The sequence below is a fragment of the Ammodytes marinus genome (genome assembly GCF_949987685.1).
Source record: "Ammodytes marinus genome assembly, chromosome: 7".
NCBI lineage: Eukaryota > Metazoa > Chordata > Actinopteri > Uranoscopiformes > Ammodytidae > Ammodytes > Ammodytes marinus.
The window spans coordinates 25,985,284-26,008,351 of NC_137211.1; the positions used below are offsets into that span (position 1 = coordinate 25,985,284).

Sequence of the window (23,068 nt, forward strand, 5' to 3'; positions counted from 1 at the left end):
GAATATGTCATAACCTGTATGGTCCTGTAAATACAGCTGAAAGATAAACTTGTATTAATCTGCAATAAAACAACTCTTTTAATGATTTGTGTTGTTTTTAGTAGCACATTCTCAACAATGCTTTACCGTGGAAGTGCTGTACTGGAAAGTTAGGTTGGAAACTACAGTGCAAAGCCATGTCCTGCTTAATAAGCTGATAAGGAAGGCACACTCTTCACAATTTTTTTATTTTCTTTTTTAATAAACAAACATAAAGCATTATATCACAACCAACAAGAAGATCAATGAACTACTAAAGACCAAATGAAACATCCGACAGTAGCAGACAGAAAAAAAAAGACAAATTGTAATAAATCCATGTAAAACATTCACCGTATCATTCAAGTTACATACCCTTTAAAATACAAGTCCTATAGATATGATTATGTACAATATTTACATCACAGAGTACCAACAACATGATATTGATGCCATTCTTACACTTTTAAGAGTCAACAAAACAAATGAATGAACCAAGCAAGCACACGCTAGGTTTGACTTATCCTTCCTGTCTGCATAACATAATGATAATGTACCAGCTAATCGAGGCCATTTGGTAAACACTCAGAAAATAAAACAGACAGCCTGTTCTTTGTGTTTTGCTACATGAAGCTACTGGCTAACGGAGGTTTGTAAATAGACCATGGCTGCTAAGTTATTCTTGCTTGTAGTGAAGTACATTTTAAACCACAACCCCAACAGTTAACATGTAACTTAAACTATCATTGTTAAGCAATCACATGATCAGGAAAAACATAGATAAACCATTGATATCCACGGTCAACGCTTTGTCATTACAGCAGTACGCTATAGTGCACGAGCAAGTCAGCATTCAGGGGGAAAATAAATACATTGTCTGTGGTGCATACATAGACATATACAGTGTTGGGAGACATGCATCTCTATTCACAGTATTCCTGACCTTCTTCAGTGTGTTTTAAAATAGGAATGATGGAGTACATGTGGCCTTTGGGATTTTTGTGTTCTGTTCACAAGGCTGTAGCAGCGGCATTGACCTCAAAATCCAATATGACAGCCAACAGTTGAAATCAGCATGCGATGAGTGTCACAGCGGTAGACTAAAGGACATGTCCCACAGAAGTTACACTGAAGCTAAGTTTGTTATATGGTCCCAACTTTAAAAAAAAAGACATCTGTTACTAATAAATATCTCAAGTGCAAAAAAAAAAAAAAACGTCAGTCAAACACGAGGGGAGGCAAGTACCTAAAAAGTTATTTTATAGCTATAGCCTCCGTCTATTTATTACCGGTGGCGATCTTGTCTAGCGCCGGCCAAGAGGGGATGTAGTAGCGAGGCAAAGTGCCCTCCATGAGCCTTTCCATCCACAGGCCCAGGCGGTCCAGTTTGTGGTGGATCTGCAGGGTGGACAGGCTGCGCGATCGCTTGGATTTGCGTGGCTGCGGCGGCGGCGGGTGGCGGTCGTTGGCCCTGCCTCTGCCCCCCGAGGTGGCCCCCCCTTCATCCTCTGATGACTTGCTGTCCAGCTCCTCCCCGGTGTAGACGGGCTTGAACAGACACAGGTACTTCTTGTAGCCGTTGAGTGCCAGCACGAAGCCCGTGTAGTCCGTCTTGTGGTCCTCGTCGTCGTCGTCCGCGTCTATCTGCGTGGCGTCCTGGGCGTATTCCAGCAGAGTGTTGGTCCACTGGCCGTGCTTGTCCATATTCAGGAAGGAGAAATGCAGCGTCAGGCTCCTTTGGGGGGGAAAAAAAGAGGTTAATGTATCTACTATCTGTTAATGTGAATCAATACACAACAAAAAAAAGCCCTCCTATAATGGACTTTATAAAGTGAATGCTTGACTTGCCCGGTGAAGGAGTAGACCTCTTTGGCAAACTTGCTGAGCAGGATGTTCTTGGAGGCGTCAGTGAGCACCAGCACTATGTTCATGTGTCCTGGCCTCAGCTTCACCAGGTTGCTCATGTACGTGATGTCCGTCAGCTCCGTCACCTCCACGAAACTCTTCTTGGGAGGTCGACTAAACAAAGCAAACAAAACAGCAAAAATAAACAGGCTTTTAAAACATGCGGATACAGACTGCACTAGATAATAAGGGTGGGCAAGTGTAAATATTTCCAAACTGGTTTTGATATTTTGCAAAAAATACCAGACCGGACCAGTATACTTTTACCATTAGGTGTTGCATGTCACTCTGCCGACAGCACTCTTTAAATTTAGCTTCATCCAGGTTTTTCGGCTCTCCTCTGTTGTCATCTTCAAACCCCCAAATGCTGCCGTATTGGCGCCGTTTTCGTCTTCTTTAAAACTAAGGACTCTGCCATCACGTCTCCTCTTCACAAGCCAAAATAATGACTTTCCTAGTGAACTAAAGTGGCCCTGACCATGTGCAGCGCCGGAAACTGACCCAAGCCTACAAGATTAAAATATATAAAATCAAATATTTAATGTATTCTTGCCTTGAAGTACTCCCGGCCCCTGGTGACCCATTTTCTGCTTTTGTCCCATCTTTTGCCTTTGTTTTACTCGGTTTATCGTCACTTGAGTCACTGCAAACAGACACAAAGAAGAAGTAGAATAACAAAATTAATAGCATTATTCCTTTTGTACTATATATTGTCTTACGCTCATCACAGGAAAAAGGTGATGTTTACAATTGTTTCAGTTTTGTTAGCCTATTAAAACGTGTGTACGGTAAAGCCACCAAACCTGAAGGCCTGGATGACCACGGTTCCAAACAAGATGAACAAGGCGGAGAAGATGAGGGACAGGAGAGGCATCATCTCGCGCCTGCAAATCGTCACAGATGTCTTAGTGCAACAGCACACACTCTATCTACATCTCAATGGATTGTCATTATTTTGGAGAGATACTGCACATTGAATTGTTTAAATGAATCTTAAACTACACTTTGGTAGAAGATGTAAAGACGTCTACTCACCAGTTGTTGTGCAGAATATCATCGAGCACTTCGGAGAGGTAATCGTAAGACGCATAGATCCATCGGATGACAAACATCTATGGAGGGAGGTTATTGCATTTTAGTGACATGACTGAACTGGTGGTGGATATTGAAGAGACAGTGTATTGTTGCTCGATGGGACTAGCATAGCAGAGAACGCACAGAGGCAAACTCGTTGTTGAGCTCGGGCAGCATGGCGTCGTGGATGAGGATGGACGGGTCTTTGTGAAGCCTCTCCAGCTCCTCCACCAGACGCTGCTTGTCTTCCTCGCTGCCGCTCCAGGCGCCCACCGGCTTGTACAGGGCCTTCCCCGCAGCATTACGCCTCTCCAGGATCACCACCTGACAAACACAGCACTCTGGCTTTGAATACCTACTTCACTTGTGGAAATGTGAAGGTGTATTGAACTCTGAGATCCCATGTAGTAGAAATAAGCAAACAGTTTAGAAATCGATTCATCCTAGCCTGAGAAAAGGCAGAAAGAGTGTTTTATGGTCTCACTGTCTAGCCCTACATGTTCCCATGCATGACATCACACATGGTGAAATGTAGAGTTAGGATTAACAGGACAGCTGGGCCAAGGGAAGACTGAGGGAAGAAAAACCTAATTTGTTATATTATAATAGCGATTTTATAATGATAGAACGCTGCTTCCATATGGGTGAAGTATTCCTTTAACCATTTGAAAAGACGTGTTTGTGTTTGTCGTCTTACTTTTGCTAAGTGTAAATTTGTCAGATTTATTTCTTTTTTTTGGGAGGGAGGGGGTCTCTTTCTAACACATTTCAACAGCTAAGTATATTGACAGTGAAGAATAATCCTTACAGTAAAGGGTGGAGTCAGTGATACTGGAGAATGCTTGTTGTCAATTACCCTTTATGTCAAAATCAGAGAACATGTCCTCACGATCGCTACCTGTCCGTATCCAGTGTTAATTCACATGCCTAGGCTGTGTAAGCGGGTATGTGAAAAAAGGGGGCCACCGTAGCTAGCAACATGTTATTGGTCACTGACTTTTTATGTTTCTTGGACGGGATGTAACTGTAAACGTAACTCGTTGCTCTGTACTTGTGACATACAAATACATTCTGATTCTGATTCTCTGATTTCGACAAGATTTTGGCTCCACCTTTCAAATCCTCACTTCATATAATACACTACACAAATATGGTGAACGAATTCATACGTTTCATCTCTTCATTCTTCCTACATTTGCCTCAGATTCACGGTGCAGCAGTCAGCTACCTTGTTGGACATGTGTGGGGGTACCTGTGGTGGTGTCTGTGCACTGTCCTTGCTCTGCATGAGGATGCCACAGAGAGGCTGCTGCAGCCGATGGTACACGTAGGCAAACCTCACAACGTCCTTGTTGCTGGTGGCGGCGAACGAGAAAAACGCCGTGTTCCCAAACGAAAAGGTCTCGTCGTCGCCCGTGATCAGCAGGACACAGAATCTAAAGGGAGGAAACGCCCGAGTCAAACTACTCATCTAAAAATACCTCAAATCAGATTAGGAAATGGGAAACAAAGACATTAAAAAGGTGGAGGCAGTGATTCAGGAGAATGCTTGTTGACTAAATCCCTTTTTGTAAAAAAATCAGTATCGCCCTCACGACCCGCGACCTGTACGTACTGTGTGTGCGTTGGAAAACAAATACAGTATTAATACACTGCCTAGGCTCTGTAAACTGCCATGTTGTTAGCTATAGTGGGCCCCCCTTTGTTCACATACCCGTTTACAGAGCCTGGGCTGTGTAGTAATGCCTGTATTAATAAAAAAAAAAATCAGTGCACAAAAAGTACAAACAGGTAGCTGACTCCACCTTTAATTCAGTATGCTTTCGTATTTTGATAGTCTTAAATCTTATCTGTTGTGAACAGATGCCAGTCAGCCTCTCTCTTACTTCCTGCGTCTGTGGAACTGTTTGACAGGACAGAGCTCGTCAAAGAGCTTCTGATTGACCAGCCGCGGCACCAGGAGGAACTTGTTGTTGGTCATGAACTCGTCGACAATTTGCTTTTTCATTCCTTTTGCCTGCAACAACAACAACAACAACACATATCATAAAGAGGCAGGTGTCATACCAATGAACACAACACAACACCAGTGTGCAGTGTATAGCCAGTATAGATCCCAGTGGAACTAATATGTGCTGCTGTGATGTACCTGTATAATGTCAGCAGGATTGTCAGTGTTCTCTTTGAAGACCAGCATGGTTGGAGCGTACGTGTTGATGTTGAACTGTTTCTGCAGGTTGGCGGTCTCTGTGAGGCCCTGGTCCACATAGCCAAACTGCAAGTAGTCCTTATAAGCGAAGGCCGTCAGCTACGGAGATGCAAAGATGAATTATTATTGACATGTTTGGTGCAATGAGTGATGTAATTAGTCTCAGTGGCACATTTCACATTTAATAAACAATAAACTGCAAGGCGAGAGAGCCTACTTTGTACAGTAGAGGAACTACAGGCACTTGGTCGAACAGAAGTACATGTGGCTTGTTGAGCTCATGCCAGCTGTTCAAGAACTGCAGGTCATTCTTGTCTGTGACCTGAAATGGAGAAAACATTGTTTGACTCATTGTGAATGTATGCCAACAATCAATCTTCTCCATATCCTTTGCATACGTCTTCACTTACGATACCTCTTAGGGCGCTTTCACACCCTATAGTCCGCTTATAGTTCGCTTCCTTGGTTCACATCAGATGTAAGAATGGTATGGTCCGAATCAGTTGGTGAAGTGAGTCAACATGTAGTGAGAGTGCATGAGCCACGCGTTGATTTCACTTTTTGGTCAGAATTGTCTGGGGGCGGGAGCAATAACTTAGTTCCTGCAACTGCCTCACAATTGGTCAGAATTTCCATGCGGGAAAACTACAGAAAGAAACTACAGGAAGTAGAACACCTTCCTCATCCCATAACGCAAAGCTTAGCTGGCTACTGGAGCTCATATGGTGCAAAAATAAAAGTGCTTCTTGCAGTTCTCACCAAAAAAGAACAGCACCAGGCCACCTCTTCAACAAGGTCTCGGTACACTTTTTTTGTGCACTTTTGGTGCTAAGTGGCAACCCTACCAAAACAAGGCAGGTATGAAAGTGCCCTTACATATCAATGTTTAAGACTTCATTACTGCAATGCCCAGCACATGCAATCTTTATCCCAGATATTTACCCTCTCCACAAGCCTCTGAGGAAGCAGGTCTTCCACAAACTGCCTGAGGTGCTCCTTGGCTACAGCGTAGTGGAAGAACGTCACTTTGCCGTTGATGACTCCAAGTATGGACGGTGTGCGATGAGCGCCGAGGTGATTGGCTAACCGTCTCTCATAGCCGACGTCCACCACACCTATTCCGACACCTGCCAAGACAAGACATATGCACACACACACACACACACACACACACACACACACACACACACAAACACTGTTAAACCCTTGCTGGCTGCCGGATCATTTGGTGGGTGAATCAACAATCCGTCCCAAACCTAGAGCCTCCATCTCCAGCACCACTTCTTTCCAGACAGGCTCGATGTGGATGCAGCTGAAGCACCAGTCGGACGTGATCTTTATGAGGTAGGGCCTCTTGTAGCTGTCAGGCACCAGGTCGTTGACGTACTGGTTAAAGTGCAGCGTGTACTTGCCGTCGGCAAAGTCTCTGGGGTTTTTGCTGTTGAAGGGAAAGTTGAAGAAGGACTCGTCGAAGTAAAAGTTCTCGTGGCGATTGCCGTAGCGACTGCCGCCATACGGCTGGGTGTCATCGGTTTGCCCGTAGCGGTCGTAGTTGGCCCGTTTGTCTTCACTGGACAGGATCTAGGGTTCAGAATAAAGGTCAATATGGCAGACATCTTGGTCTCATGTATGAGCACACTAGCTTGGCAAGACTAGCCTGAGCTTCAGATTTGGTTCTCTCCCGCAGATCAGTCTGGACTTTCTCCAATCTCCGTGGGAAGGAGCCCGGCCCTGTCTGTTATAGTGGAAGGCAGCCCCTGATTGGTTCATGTAGTTGTTAATCTAGCCTCAAGTCAGACTGATCCCTCCACACTTTCCACTCTCCCTGTTAGTGGAAAACAGTCCCTGATTGGTTCATGTAGTCATTGACGTGAACATGGAACGACAAATAAGCTTGAGAAATAGGGCTGGTCTCACGAAGCTAGATTGGAGAAAGGGCAGACTGATCTGCGGAGCCCCCAAGATCGGGCTGTTCTCAAAAGGCTATGTGTACACAGCTTATACATAAATACCACGTGAAATCTGCTTGAAAAAACAACAGCTGAATTGTCAATGGATGAATTTCACGTTGAGAAAGTGTCTTACCTCATAAGATTTGGTAATCTTGATGAACATGTCCTCAGCACCTGGATTTTTGTTTTTGTCAGGGTGCCTTGAGAAGAAGATGCTCGTTAGTTTATGAACTATATGAGGTTAAAGAAGAAAAAAATTACAGTCAGGGTCAAGTGATCATATTTACCATTCTTTTGCAAGGCGCTTATAGACCTTCTTGATCTCAGCCTGACTCGCACTCCTGGTGACCCCTAAGATTTTGTATGGGTCCATCTCAGGCCCGGCATGGGTTACACCTGTCAGCAGCAAGGAGATGACCACACACACTACAGCCAGCGGCACACGCCCCTTTGACCCCGCCATCGCAGTTAGACCTGAAACACAGCAGGAGGATGTTCACATCTCAAATCCTGACACAGAAATAAAAAGAATACTAGGGTTAGCCCTGTGATGCACAGTGAGTAAGACAGGCGGTTAGCTAGATGCTGAAAATGGCATTACAACACATTTAGCAGGCTAACTGGTCCACTATCGACAGAAGCCAGTCGAAACAGTGTTGCGTCGGCGGACAATATTCATATGACAATAATATATCACTGCTGACATGACACGGGGAAGTGACATTAGCATGTTTCATAACGGATATAATCGTCCATGGAGTTTTTTTCCCCCATCACGTTTAGTTGCGTTGCTACCTTTACACAGTCTATGGTTGCTACAGGGGGCTAGCGGGGCTTTAACGCAACAGCTATGCATTCACAGTCACCTGAAGTGGATGCGGTCAGCCGGGTACTGGGCTACATATTCGACGAAGGTTTAAATATTGTCCAGCTTATGGTTTAACGCTGAAAAAGACAGCGAAATTGTGTAAAGGGTGTGTTCCGCAGCATCCCCGGTTCCTCCGGTAGCGAGCTGACAACCAGCTGCTGCTGCGAAACCAGGGGGGGCGGGAGAGGTAGGAGGCGGCAGCCAACGTCGAAACGCGAAAGTCATTTCGGGAGATTGAGTATTTGGTGACAGCTGGGTCTTCGTTTGTGTGGTGAGGTTAAGGTGTACTGCTCGCTGTGCCGCGGTTACTTTGGTGTGAATGCATTGTAGTATTCGGGCGCCAGGCAGCGGTGTGCAGTAACACAAATCAAACGCACTCTGCTTTTTCCCCTACTTTCTCAGCGGACCAATCACAGACAGAGCTGATGTAAACACGGAAATGGCCAAAGCAACAGAGCACTAACAGGAGAAATGAAGAGGGAAACGACCCATACTTGTACGGGAACGAGCTATAATTACCCATATTTGTAAGCTACGGACTGACTCAGCTGTTAAAACACCCCCGTCTCCCTGGCTGAGGTAATAACCAGTCAGTATTACATGGAGGAAAGACACAGGAAGATCCTTCAGCGCCATAGGAGCGAACTGGTGACGAGCTTGGACCCGTCTAACCTTTACGATGGCCTTCTTGAAAAGGGAGTTTTCACCCAAGACATGATCGACGAGATACAGGTAAGGCAGTGAGATTCAGGTTCAGTGTCTGTAAAGCAGTGTTGTTACACACCTGTCAAGTCAACGTCTCATCCTTATATTCCCACCAGAGCTCTGGCACCAGGCGTAACCAGGCCAGAGAGCTACTGCGGGACTTGGAGAGCCGTGGGAGTCGGGCATTTCCTTTATTTCTGCAGTGCCTTCAGGAGACAGGTCAGCACGGCTTGGCACAGCTCCTACAGGATGGAGCTCCAACTGCTCCGCTACAGCCTGCGCCGCCGCGTCAACCTCCAGTTGTTCGCCCCATCGTCCAGCCTCTCCCAATCAGTGAGTGTGTCATATGTGTGTCATTACTTTATTTCACAATAATAAGCAAACCGTCTGGTCTTGTGTTATCAACAGTTGCCTCTTGTCTCCTGAATAGGTTCTCCGATGGATGTCGATAAGCAACGAAAAGATGATGTCCCTGTCCGTCCAATACAGAGACACAGCCCTACTCACAGTCCATGTAAGCTATGTTATGATTCTGTACTTTGGTCTGGCTGTGTGAGACTATCATATGAATAACAGTCTGGTAAGTTCCCTGATGCTTATTGATGCTTAAACCACAGCACCTGAGCAGGAGCACATAAGGCGGCAAGGAAGAACCCGGCGGGATAGTATTCAGGTAAGCACCATTTATTTATGATGAGCTTTACAGCCAACAGAAAGACAAAGCTCCCTCTAGTCTAGACGTAGACTTTCAATGCTTTTGTATATACTGTATATATTTCAGCTTCTTTCTGGGTTTCCTTTGTGTGTGTGTGTGTGTGTGTGTGTGTGTGTGTGTGTGTGTGTGTGTGTGTGTGTGTGTGTGTGTGTGTGTGTGTGTGTGTGTGTGTGTGTGTGTGTGTGTGTGTGTGTGTGTGTGTGTGTGTGTGTGTGTGTGTGTGTGTGTGTGTGTGTGACACAGTGCTATAAAATGGATGCCAGCACGTGTGGGCATTGCCTGATCATAAACAATGTAGAGTTTGAGCCTGGGAGCGGCCTGAGCGATCGGAAAGGGTCCAACATAGACTGCGAAAAACTGGAGAGGAGATTCAAGATGCTCAACTTTATTGTGGCCGTTAAGACAAACCTGAAACAAAAAGTGAGTACAATGGTCCTTCTGCTTCCCATGTCTGAAACAACACAGTCTTTAACCCTTGAGCTCTTTGCTGTCAAGCTAACGGGTGTGTCTCCACATTTCAGCATATCAAACGCGAGCTGTCGGTTTTATCTAAGGTGGACCATTCGCAGTATGACTGCTGTGTGGTTGTCATGCTGTCCCATGGCGCGGAGGTAAGACGTGTCCTGTGTTTTTCTTTTTCCTAAAAGTTGCTGCATCACCTTCAGATTATAGTAGATTTCCATCTTACTGAATTTGATGGATAGATATAGATAGATGGATAATTGCCATTTTAAATATCTGTACATATTTGTAATAGCAAATATTACAAATTCTTCTGTGTCTATTTTTGGTTTATTAGAGTTAATTTATTTTATTTTTCTATTCCATGCCAATTAAGACCCCTTGAATTGAAAATAAAATTATTGAATAGATAGATAGATAGATAGATAGATAGATAGATAGATACTGACACCTAATAAATGCCCCTCTAATCCACTCAAATGTATATTCACAGACCAACATCTAATGTTTGCTCACATTCATGTTAAAAGGTGAGTCACAACCGCTTCCCCGGTGCCGTGTACGGCGTGGACGGACATCACGTCCCTGTGCAGCACATCACAAACTACCTGAACGGCCAGCACTGTCCCTCTCTGCAGGGCAAGCCCAAACTCTTCTTCATCCAGGCCTGTGGAGGAGGTAACTTACAATGTGTGAACGTAACGGTTGAATGTGCTCAATGCGTGCGGCTGTGGCGAAGCGGGCAGGGCGGTCATCCACTGGAGTGCAGGGTCAGTGGTTCGATCCCCCGCCACATGTCGAAGTGTCCTTGGGCAAGACATTGAACCCCGAATTGCCCCGATAGTGAGCCTGCACCCTGCGTGGTAGCTGCTGCTTTCGGTGAATGTGTGTGTGATTGTGTGGGTGAATGTGTACAAAACAATGTAAAGCGCCTTGAGTCTGTGAAAAACCAGGGAAAAGCGCAGTACATATAAGTGGAGTCCATTCACAATTGACCATACAATATCGATAATAACGAGTTCCCACTTACAACATATGAGTGTTCTCATGGGGAAAGCTTTTGTTTTGTCTTTTTTTAGGTGAAAAGGACACAGGCTTTGAGGTGTCCCCTGATGAGCATGAGCCATCCATTACTGGTGGGGAGGATGACCAGACGGACGCCATCCCCATGTCATCCAGCAGTGACTCTCTGAGCAACATGTCCGACGAGACTGACGCCAGAGCTACGCTGCCCACCCCCAGTGACATTCTGGTGTCCTACTCTACTTCTCCAGGTATGTTTGTTTGTTTGTTTGTTGACGAAAAAAATTAATACACACAATTAAATTCAAACTGCCCATACACCAAGGCGTTGTTATTTCGACTTCATTAATTGCAAGTCTGAGCTCCATTTGGACCTGACTTGCTGCGTATGTCTCCCTAATGCTGCTTTGGGACGTTTGACAAAATCAGGTTACGTTTCTTGGAGGGACACGCTGGCGGGCTCCTGGTACGTGGAGATACTGGACCGCGTTCTCCAGGAAAACGCTGCAGCTGATGACTTGGGCTCAATGTTGATGATAGTAAGCTTCGGTTATTATGCCAGAAATATTAGCTGGGTCTCTTTACTATTTAAAGTATTTTCTTTTATTTAAATATAGACGGCTCTAATCATTGACTGTGCTTTTTTTTCCAGGTTAACAATGAAGTGTCCCAAAACTCTGCAAAGGGGCTCTACAAGCAAATGCCTGGTTCCTTTAACTTCCTCCGCAAACTGCTCTATTTTCAAACCCGGGAGAAAATAGCGCAATAGCGGAGAAATACATTTCTTAACACTGTAATTTATTGGGATTATGAATACCTGGAGATATTGTGGTTGTTTTTCTACCGACACAGTGATTCTATAATGGAACGTTTCTGTTGTTTTTGATTTCGTTATTTTTTAATGAACTTTTTTGGATACAAGTGTCAACTTGGAAAGTAAATAATGTACTTTTGATATTTGTTTGTATGATATTTTCTGTGTGTTATCGACACATAGCAGCTGTCAATTTTCAAAATAGACAATCAACATAAGAGACTTTCCTGACTCTAATTTTCATCTATCTCAAATATACTGATTGTATTAAATTTTTTAAAAAAGGGGATTCTTGTACACTTATTTTGTGAAAATGGGGCTAGAGGCATAGGAAGACTGACTGGATATGAGCCAAATGTTTCAGTAAATTTAAATTAAATGACTTTAATTTGACACACACAGAGTTGGCCAGTGATTGAGTTATTCTACTGACATCTTCACCACGGTATAGCCTGTCCGAATCTAATATTGAGCACTAACTGCAAGCACAGAAACAATACTATGTGTCAGTTTGCCTTGTGATCATAGGCAGTTCCTAAACATAAAGCTGCATTTAAACCTCTCTAAAAGACATGAACATTGTCCATATAACTTCTGTATCACATCATGTTGTAGTTATCTGTTGGCATTATACACATGGTTGTGTTGATGCATGTTTCCTGTATAAGTTAAAGAGCATTAAACTGATAATAACGGCAAGTTAAAGGGGGAGTCAGCGATTATGGAGAGGGCTTCTTGTCAAAATGTATTTCCAAATCAGTGAATAAAACATGTGATACCTGTGCGTATTGTGTGTGCAACGGAAAGAATCTGTGTTAATATACATTACATTACATTTAGCTGACGCTTTGATCCAAAGAAAGCAACTTCCAATAAGTGCATTCAACCAGGAAGGTACAAAACAGCAAGAATCATGCAAGCACATCAGCTTTAAGTAAACCAACCTACAGAGTGCTGCATGAAAGTGCTACATGTACAGTAGATATAACAGTTAAGTGCAAAAATACTAATTATTAATTTTCTAATGTGCAGTCTGAAAAGATGTGTTTTAAGTGTGAGGTGGAACATGTGTAGGCTTTCAGCTGTTCTGATGTCAATGGGGAAATCATTCCACCATTTTGGAGCCAGGACAGCAAACAGTCTGGATTTTTTTAATACACAGCCTATGCTTTAAAAATGTAAATATTGATGTTAACAAAGAGGCTCTTCATAGCTAGCAGCTAGAGCCTATAGGTTGTGTATTGTGATTGTCAGGGATTATCCACTTATTTTGACAAAAAAAAAACGAGTTTAACAATAAGCATTTTTCCAGAATCGCTGACACCACCTTTTAAACAGGAGCATACTTTACTGCACACTAATCTCCAAACGCCAGTAGATGGTGTTTGTGAGTCACAGATATACCAACTACTATGATACGTGTAGTTCCCTCCACTGCCACAAGGGGGTCTTCATAAAATTAGAAATGGTTCCATGTATTTGAGTGACCTTATACAAGGCTATCAGGGACCCCATCCTATCCTTAGAGATTCACAACGGCATTTCTAGGTTATTCTTAATCATATACTTCATACTGTTTTGACAAGCTTTAAGCATATGAGAATTTTTTTTAACACAACTATTCATGGTTCTTTTTTATGTTATCATCATTAGTATTCCTTTCTCTTACTCCTCATGGTGGTCTGTTACAAATTCATATTGTTTATAAAACATTTTTGTAAATCAGCTGTGATCTGGGTCCTCCTGAAGTTGTTTTTCCTACTTCTAAAACCAACTCCTTTCGTCAATATCAATGAAGTCACTCTATAAAGGGGCAATGTAAACAGGCTATGTATAGGAGCTCTTTTAGATTTAAGCACTGCTTTCAATACAATACAGCACATGTTTGAATGAGGAAGATCTCTAGCCAGTTGTGCCCTGGCCCTACTATGAGGCCTTTCCACAGTCCCCATGAAAGATCAACTAATAGGCAAATACAGTAAAAACCTAATGCCAGTAATAAAACAGAGAAAAACAATTGAAAACTCTGCCATTGGTTTAATATTGAAAAAAATACATGAACTTTTCCTAAATGTAAGCAAAGCCCCACTCTTTTTCTTAATAAAGTGCTTTCATTGCCAACACCAGAGATTTACCGGGACACACAGGATGCAAACTAGGCTCCCCCTGTTAAAGTTTGCCTGTCAACATGACCCACGCGCCAATGACATTTCTCCCGAAACCTATCAGGTAAAACTATTTAGTGCAACAAAAAAAACTTGACTGCGACAGCCTTGTGCTCTGACACACATACTACAGTTAAAGTGACCAGACATAATAGTAACTGCAGCTGCTATTGATAGTGGATGTTGTTGTCTCATCACCCGGTGTCCTTGCGCTTCCCTGTGTGTGTGTCTATGTGTCCTCACGGCATTGTCACATTGTTTTTCATTTTTTGCAAATGATCAGTTCGCCCTTCAATTGGAGCGCTTGGCATCATGTTCATGGTTGTTTTGCACAGTTAGACGTGGACTGCTCTTCAGCCAAATGAATAAATACTCAGTGTGTCTGTTCCCACCAGGCAGTATCGCTGGTCACCCACCACTGCATCCTGTTAAACCATGCTGCGCCTCAGCACAACACTCTGTGAGTATAATGATGACCATTGGTAGCATAATAAAGTGATGACTTTGTTAAACTTTAAGATAGTGAATTAAATGTTTTTTTTTTTTTTTTTACTTGGATAGCTTTCTAACGGTCCACTTTACTTTTCAGTGTTTGCAGCAGCCTGCCTTGCTTTAAGTGCAGGTAAATATATATTTGTGTGTGTGTGTGTGTGTGTGTGTGTGTGTGTGTGTGTGTGTGTGTGTGTGTGTGTGTGTGTGTGTGTGTGTGTGTGTGTGTGTGTGGTTTGAGGATGCTTCAAATAAATTTTGCTTGACATGTGCCTTTGTGTTAAACTAATACTTCCTCATCTGTTTTTACTTGTTCCCTCAGAAACTACCTTTACAGTTACCACCTGTGGAGGCGGAAATGTCCATCGCTTGCTGTGTGGTATGGCTAAATTATCTCTAACTCCCTGTACACAAAAGTGCTAAAATGTATTTTGGCAGCACTCAAGAGCTGTTTTTTTTCCATTTTTCTTTTTTTTTAAAGACCAGTGGTGGACAGTAACAAAGTCAATTTGCTTGAATACTGAGATATATTTACCGCAAACAAACTACATATCTGCTTCAAGAATTATCCCAACCTGAGAAAGCATGTTGAGTTGTATAATGTTATTTTTCTCTCCATCAGAACGTTTTAAATTAAGTTTTGAATGTTTGTCATGATTGTAGGTTTACATGGTGAACAATGATAGTAGTGTTTTAACATAATAAATATGTGTCGCTTCACTTCTCAACTTGATCCCCTTTTCTAGTTGGAACCCGAGTCCTACGTCCTTTGCCTATATCTAGCAACTATGTACACTTAATTTGACTATTTTTATTTTTAAAAGCCCACCATTTACCCTGTCATTTATTTTTTCAATTCTGTGTATTTTCTTCCTTGTGATTTCTACCTCGTTCCTGTGTAACAGATGCTGGATTAGTTATCGGGGTTCAGACAGCAGTGTACGGCCGCCAAGACAAAACAACCTGTAGTGAGGGAAGACCAAAAAAGAAGATTTCCCACACACAATGCACGGCTTCTGGTACCCTGACTCAGCTCAAAGCCAGGTATACACGCTTGTGTTTATTTATCTGTTTCTTGGGTAGCTTGCCTGATCACGTACAGTATGTTCAATTAAGTGCAGTGGCATGGCTCACCTTAAGTTATTTCCCAATAGTCTGTGTAAGAAAGGGGACGGATTGGGAACTGCACCCAGGATGCATTGGAAACACTTTTGATCACAGCCAATGTGCGCCATGCCAGGCCAGCCAAGAAACTAGACATTTGATGTCAGATGATTAAAAACGTCACATATACTAATTTTCAGCGTCAAAATTTGTCATTTGGATTTCTACTAGAAACGGTTTTAATTGGTATAGTTTCCACCAAAAATAATCAACTTTATATTTCTCACAGTGCCATTGCTGAATCTCCTCTTCTCAGCCTCTGTCTGAAACTCTTCATTTTAGAGCCTGTCTCTTTAAGCCCTGCCTTCCAAAAAGCCCGGTCCGTCTGATTGGCTCTGAATCTAACTGCCATTTAGATAAATAATAAATTGAAATTGAATTTTATAAATTGAATTTTTCAAAAGATTGAAGGAAGATTGTACAACACTGCAGTATGTTACAGTTTTTTTTTGTGCTCCATGTCTTTTCCCTGCAGCTGTGACGGAAAAACTTTGTGTGAGGTGAATGTAAGGGAATTCCAACACCCTGATCCCTGCCGTGGCACCTATAAATATCTGGAGTCAACTCACTTCTGTCACCCAGCAGGTTGGTCACATGTCTGCATGGAACTAAAGCATCGCTGTAAACACTGATGTGGCTTCATTCACAGGCTTCTATTTATCAATCAAACTTTATTTATATAGCACTTTTCATACAATCAAATGTAACACAAAGTGCTTAATACAACTCCTCCCCCCACCCCCCACCCAGAGATATGCATACATGCAAAAACATTCCCCCTCCCACCCATCCATACCCCAAAATAAGAAATTCATTAAAAACAGGAAGGAAACTGCGCTGAGGAAACGCCATCATCAGAGAGAAAACACTAGACTGTAAAACTAAAACAATTCAAAATAAAGAGATAAAATAAATAAGAGCTCTTTATAGCGATTAATAAAAACATTAAAAATAAAAATGATAGATAAAAAATAAATAAAATTACATAGGATAGAAATTAAATTAAAATTAGTGATAATAATAATCAATAAATAAAATAACTAATAAAAATTGTTATAAAAAGTAAATAAAAGCAGGCTACATAGGGGAAGGTGGGGTGATTTGTGCAACTTTTTACTCAAAGTGATTTTAAAGTGAGGCCTTGACAGTTATGTCTCCAACTCAAATATGTACATATATTTCAGGATGTTGTGCATCCCTGGCAATAAAAACTTTGGATCTGGAATAAACTGTTTAAGAAATATAGCTTTCGGAAAAAAAGTTGTCTTGACGCACAAATCACCCCACGTAGTGGGGTGATTTGTGCGTCATTGTGTCACAATGACAAAGTCACCATCATCATCTTTCTGGCCATCTGAACTCTCATCAGTGGTGTCGTTAAGTGGAATTGAGATGTCACTCTCTTCTGAGCTACTGTAGACAATCACTTTCTTTTGGTGACCAGCGTATACAGCCATGCCACTGGCACAACTCTCAGAAATGTACTTTGCACTAGTTGCTCCGTGCTTGTGGAACCAACTGCCACCTGACAAATGTGATTCCCCCTACATTTCTGCCTTTAAATCAAGGCTCAAAACCCATATGTACACCCTGGTGTTTCCTCCCCATTAACTATCTTACCTCTGCACTACTATCTGTGTTTATGTGGATGTATGGGCTTTACGTCTTTTATTTTGGTTATTGTTATTGTACCTTCATTGTTTACCTACTGAATGCACTATGTACAGCACTTTGGACAGTGCAAACTGTCATAAATGTGCTTTTATAAATACATTTTACTTACTTACTTACTTATAACTCACCCAGGCCCTTGCGCACAAATCACCCCATCCCCAGAATTTTGGATAATAGGCATGATGCAGCAGTTTAGGGCTGACATCGTGCTAACTGTATAGACTCAAAGTGTAGCATACCAAAGCACTAAACATGTGTCAAATGTTTTCAAACGTGTCTATAATTGTTCAGACACAATAATCAAAAAACCTTGATCATGGAAATTTTACTTTGAAAGGCAAAACACAGTTTTTTGAGCTTAAATGTGCTTATATCTTATTCCTTGTGTCTCCCTTCTTTACAGGATGAGTCAAATGGATGGCTCTTCTTAAATATGTGGTCACATTTCCAATTTCTTCCACGGTTTTCTAGAAACAAGGGGTTTTGCATCTTCCAAAATGCACAAATCACCCCACCTTCCCCTATATATATATATAAATAAAATAGGCTATAAAAGATATAAAATAATGAAATAAATAATGAAATAGCTGAATAAAAAGTTGCTTAATTAAAAAGCCTGACTAAAAATGTAAGTTTTTAGTTTGCCCTTAAAAATATCAACACTCTCTGCGGCCCTCAGGTTATCAGGCAGGGTGTTCCACAGACGTGGGGCGTAGTAAGAGAAGGATGCCTCTCCGTGAGTTGTTGCGTGAACTTTTGGAATAATTAAAAGACCACTGCCAGAAGACCTGAGGGTTCGAGAGGGTTCATATGATAAAAGCACATCTGATGAATAACTAGGACTAAGACCATTAAGAGCTTTATAAACCAATAAAAGGATCTTAAAATCAATTCTGAAGGACACAGGTAGCCAATGCAGAGACTTTAAAATGGGAGTAATGTGTGCCCCTCTTTCTGGTCCTCGTTAGCAACCGTGCAGCTGAGTTTTGGAGTAATTGTAGTTTAGCAATACTTTTCTTGGGAAGACCAGAAAGTAGGGCATTACAATAGTCCATTCTGCAGGTAATAAAAGAATGCATTAATGTCTCTGTGTTGGCTTGAGAGAGAAATGGGCGCACTCTGGCAATGTTCTTAAGATGATAAAAAGCTGTTTTTGTGATGTTTCTTATGTGTTGGTCAAAGCTAAGATCCGAATCAAAAATAACACCCAGGTTTTTAACTTGTTGGCTGGGTTTAAGTGCCAGGGTTTGAAGTTTGGCGTTCATTTTTTCTCTCTGTGCTACAGGACCAATAATTAAAACCACAGTTTTGTCCTGGTTGAGCTGTAGAAAGTTCTCTGCCATCCATGACTTGATATCTAAAATACAATTAAAAAGAGCATCGATTGGCTCTGGGTCATCAGGGGACACGGCAATGTACAGTTGAGTATCATCAGCATAACTAAGGAAATGTATGCCATGCCTCCTGATGACATCTCCAAGTGGCAACATGTAGATATTAAAAAGAGTTGGGCCTAAAATCGAACCTTGAGGAACGCCACAGTCCATTGTGTACTTATTTGATGAGCATTCCTCCAAGGTAACATAACATTTTCTGTCATTAAGATAGGATCTAAACCAGTTAAAAACAGTACCAGAGACACCAATCTGCTTGTAAAGTCTGTCTAAAAGAATTGAGTGGTCCACTGTGTCAAATGCAGCAGTAAGATCCAGCAATACCAGCACAGAAAGTTTTTTATTATCTAAATTGCACCTGAGGTCGTTGAGCACCTTGATCAGAGCCGTCTCTGTGCTGTGCCTGGCTCAAAAGCCAGACTGGTACTTTTCAAAATTGTTGTGCGAGTTCATTAAATAATTTAACTGATTAAAAACAAGCTTCTCTAAAATGTTGCTTAAAAATGTCAGATTGGATACTGGTCTGTAGTTACTGGGAAGTGAGGGGTCTAAATGTATTCTCTTCAGAAGAGGCTTGACCATGGCAGTCTTTAAAGCTGTGGGGAAAATGCCCATCTGAAGAGAGTAGTTTATAATATTAAGAACATCCTTTTCTAAAAATGTAAAAAAGGATGTGGGAATAGGGTCTAAAAGGCAGGTTGCTGTTTTTAATTGTGAACCAACTTTCCCCAGCATCTCAGCATCAACCAGGACAAACGTCTCTAGTGTTTCCTCATGTAAAAACAAAGATTCCTTGTGATTAAAATTCACATGGGTAGTCTGACATAAATTGGATCTAATCGTTTCTATTTTGCTACTGAAGTGAGCTGCAAACTCTTCACATTCTTTTTTGGTTGACATACTTTCCGTCTTAATAAAAAACAGGGTTAATTAAATGATCAATGGTTGTAAATAAGATTTTGGGGTTGTTCCGGTTATCAGTGATCAATTTTGAGAAGTATGTTTGTCTGGCTTGTTTCATGGCTTTATTGTAAATAGTGAGTTGTTCACGGAAAATTTGGTAATGGATTATTAGTTTATTTTTTCTCCATTTTCTTTCTGCTTTCCGACAGTTTTTCTTGAGTTGCTTGGTGTGTTGGTTTCTCCAGGGTGCCGTTAGGTTAGCTGTGACCTTTTTCAGCTTTAGTGGAGCTACTGCATCAAGAGTTGCTCTAAGTTTACTGTTAAAACTATCTACAATAAAATCACAAGAAGAGGGTAAAACAACTACAGGAGTGTCATTTAAAAGCTCATTAAAATGTGCAGCCACTTCAGTAGTAAGATAGCGTTTCCTCACAGTTCGTTCTGGTATATCCAGTTTTTTAAAACCATTGACAGTAAAAAAGATACAAAAATGATCTGAGATGCCTACATCAACAACTGAGGATATCTGTGCAGTCAGACCATGTGTTATTACTATGTCTAATGTGTGGCCTCTGTTGTGTGTAGGCTGTGTGACATGTTGAGTAAAATTCATACAGTTCAGTAAATTTAAAAAATCTAAAGCTAAAATGTCTGATTGATTATCTACATGCAAGTTAAAATCACCTAACATAATAATTATGTCATAGTTAGTGTGGATGATTGACAGTAGTTCAGAAAAATCTGAATACAAAGAAGGGCATCGTTTTGGTGGTCTGTAAACACACATACACAGTATAGAAGGACTGCTAAAAACAATAGAATGGTACTCAAAAATATGTGTATGTGTCAAATGTGATGTGTTTAAAACCAATGGATGTTCTGAGTATGGTTGCTGTACCCCCTCCTTTTTTATCTGTCCTGGAGGAGTATGCAAAATTGAAATTTGGTGGTGTGGTTTCAATGAGAGTGGCAGGTCCATCCGTGCTAAGCCATGTCTCAGTTAAAAACATACAGTCAATACTATTGTCTAAAATCAAGTCATTAATAAGAAAAGTTATCTCACATTTAAAAAGGGCCATATTCAGAGCTACTGGTGTGGTCTTTTTGGGTTGTTGTTTTTTAGTAGCTATTGTGTTGTGCATGTAAAGGGATCTTAGATTTGTGGAATTTACTCCATTGGTTCGTTTAATGTAGTCTCTCCAGAGGCCTCCATGGAGGGGCTAGTGGATCGGAACAGACTGGCTGGAGGCGGGAAACATGAAACACGGGGTGAATCCTCATGGACCGGGGAAGCAAGAGGCTAACAGTGACAGGGTTTATCCTTCGAATGATCCTGAAGGGACCAATGAAACGTGGCGTCAATTGGCGAGACTCTACCCGCAGTGGGAGATCCCTTGTGGAGAGCCACACCCTCTGACCCACCCGATAGTTTGGGGCTGGGCGGCAATGCTGTTGCGACGTCTTGTTTTCGGGCGCAAATTTTGCAAGCTGCCACAAACTCGCTCACATCTCTCCCCATCCGGGGCCACCAGAATCTCTTTTTGAGAAAACCAATAGTGCGACGAACACCAGGGTGATTTGTGAGGTGTGTGGAGTGGCCCCACCTAAGCACTTGTGATCGCACTCGTGCCGGAACATACCGACAGCCTTGGGGCCCCCCTCCTGGGTCAGGCTCCTGCTATTGAGCCCCCTGAACCACTGTGTCAATCTCCCCGGTCAGTGGGGCATGTATGCGGGTAAGGGGCACAATGGGCTCTGGAGAACTGTCTCTATCTGAACACTGGAATCGTAGAGATAAGGCATTTAGCCTCTGATTTTTCGAACGTGGACAGCCCTTATGTTTACTAATGACTTCACTAAGTTGACCTACTGAACTGTGAGATTTTGAGACTGCGGCACTTGTGGCAGGAGGGGGCTCACATTCAAAAGGTTGGAGTTGAACAGAGTCTGATTCCATCATGTGAGATGCACAGTTTGGACCCCAGCTCATCACCCTCCCAGTCCTCTAATTGATGTGAGGGTTGTGTTCCTTGAGCCATGGGTGTCCCAGAATGAGGGGTAACTGAGGTGTATCAATAAGAAAAAACTTAATCTCTTCCGTGTGATTGCCGATGCGAATGAAAATCGGGCAGGTGACCTTCTCAACCCTACCCCTACCCAATGGTTGCCCATCCACTGCAGTAATTGCGAGTGGACAAGGAAGATCATAAATGGGTAAATTGAGCTTTCGGGCCAGGGTTGAGTCCATAAAACTACCTGCTGCTCCTGAATCAACAAATGCCGAGAAGGTGCGCCAGTGTCCATCCCAAAATAACTCAAAGGACAAAGGGGTGTGACTACTGGCCACGGGAGGGGAATTATTAAGACTCTGCAAGACTTCCCCAAGGTCTGACACGCCTACCCTGATTCCCTGCTTATTGTGTTTCTGCGTTGAGGGGCACTGGCGAATGAAGTGACCCACACTCCCACAGTATAGACACACGCCACTGCTCATACGCCTCCGTCTTTCCACGGAAGTAAGCCGTGTGTGTCCTATTTGCATGGGTTCCTGATCATCATTGTTAAGGGACCCTTCAGGCAGGGTAGGTCTTTCACAAGGGATACTAAACTCAGATTGCCTGCCTATGGACCTCTAAGCTGTCACTAGCAGCACTAGTGGGGTCCGCTGTGCCCTGCATTGGGCTGCTCATTCTGTGAGGACTGGGGGGAGGGGAGGGGAGGGGAGGGGTTTGGGACACAGGTACGGACCAAGGGGTTTCTAAAAGTTATCCCCAGAGGGATAACCACTGAATCGCTAAAGCGAAGAAGGGGAGGGGGAGAAAGCAAAAGGCCACACAGGCTACTTTAAAATACCAAACTAAAGTGAGAACAAAACCATCACTGCCAAGCAGCTGAACGGACAGACAAACACTTAAACAATTATTTTCTCTTAAACTCAGAGGGCACTAGGATACAACCTCTCACTACCTCTTAAGGTGAGACAATGAGCAGCACAGAGCACTGGGGTCTCAGGGCATATATAATCTCTTCACACCTGGGTTCAATCAGCCAATCAGTGCACACACACCTGATTGCAGTGAGGAAATCAGTCACCATTCTCACGGAGGCGAAATATTCCGTGGACTCACAGGGCTGAAATCTACCGTTTCCTCACAGTGAGTGATTATGACAGGAATTTTTGAGTGGTCAGTGTATTCCGCAGTGGGATTTCTGCAGTGGGAGCTAGTGATACTATGGGGTGTAGTGGAGAGTGTACCTGGATATGTTGACAGTCAATCACAATTATGTTTTGCTCGTTGGTTGTCAAATAGACAGGAAATATAGACACACTTGACCTGTCACATTGATGAGAGATTCCTTGCCTTAGCACTGTCGTGAACCGGATGTTAAGAAATGCAGGTTTCATGTGATCTGTTTTTATTTTCACAGTTCGAGTTGTGGCGTGTGAGGACTCTTTTGCAAACCTGCATTGTGGTAAGATCATTTTTTTTTTTTTAATAAAATCTCTATATGCTGGGTGTATAAACATGCATG

At 42.5% G+C, this 23,068-nt stretch overlaps 2 protein-coding genes across 2 annotated transcripts; one reads left to right on the plus strand and one right to left on the minus strand.

Annotated features, from left to right (window-relative positions):
* Nucleotides 1-316: 316 nt before the first annotated feature.
* dnajc16 (DnaJ (Hsp40) homolog, subfamily C, member 16) lies at nucleotides 317-8,153 on the minus strand. Its single transcript, XM_080030869.1, has 15 exons — nucleotides 8,025-8,153; nucleotides 7,446-7,632; nucleotides 7,292-7,358; nucleotides 6,463-6,787; nucleotides 6,149-6,333; nucleotides 5,424-5,528; nucleotides 5,147-5,305; nucleotides 4,884-5,014; nucleotides 4,250-4,433; nucleotides 3,142-3,321; nucleotides 2,959-3,035; nucleotides 2,727-2,807; nucleotides 2,477-2,566; nucleotides 1,867-2,037; nucleotides 317-1,753 (listed from the first exon to the last, which is right to left on the minus strand). The coding sequence occupies exons 2-15, from the start codon at nucleotides 7,619-7,621 to the stop codon at nucleotides 1,297-1,299; spliced, it is 2,388 nt and encodes a 795-aa protein (XP_079886995.1). The 5' UTR covers nucleotides 7,622-7,632; nucleotides 8,025-8,153; the 3' UTR covers nucleotides 317-1,296.
* Nucleotides 8,154-8,478: 325 nt separating this feature from the next.
* casp9 (caspase 9, apoptosis-related cysteine peptidase) lies at nucleotides 8,479-12,449 on the plus strand. Its single transcript, XM_080030872.1, has 10 exons — nucleotides 8,479-8,758; nucleotides 8,848-9,064; nucleotides 9,162-9,245; nucleotides 9,349-9,404; nucleotides 9,690-9,866; nucleotides 9,968-10,057; nucleotides 10,439-10,586; nucleotides 10,988-11,182; nucleotides 11,361-11,470; nucleotides 11,584-12,449. Exons 1-10 carry the CDS (start codon nucleotides 8,627-8,629, stop codon nucleotides 11,698-11,700), a joined length of 1,326 nt encoding a protein of 441 aa, XP_079886998.1. The 5' UTR covers nucleotides 8,479-8,626; the 3' UTR covers nucleotides 11,701-12,449.
* The last annotated feature ends 10,619 nt before the right edge of the window (nucleotides 12,450-23,068 follow it).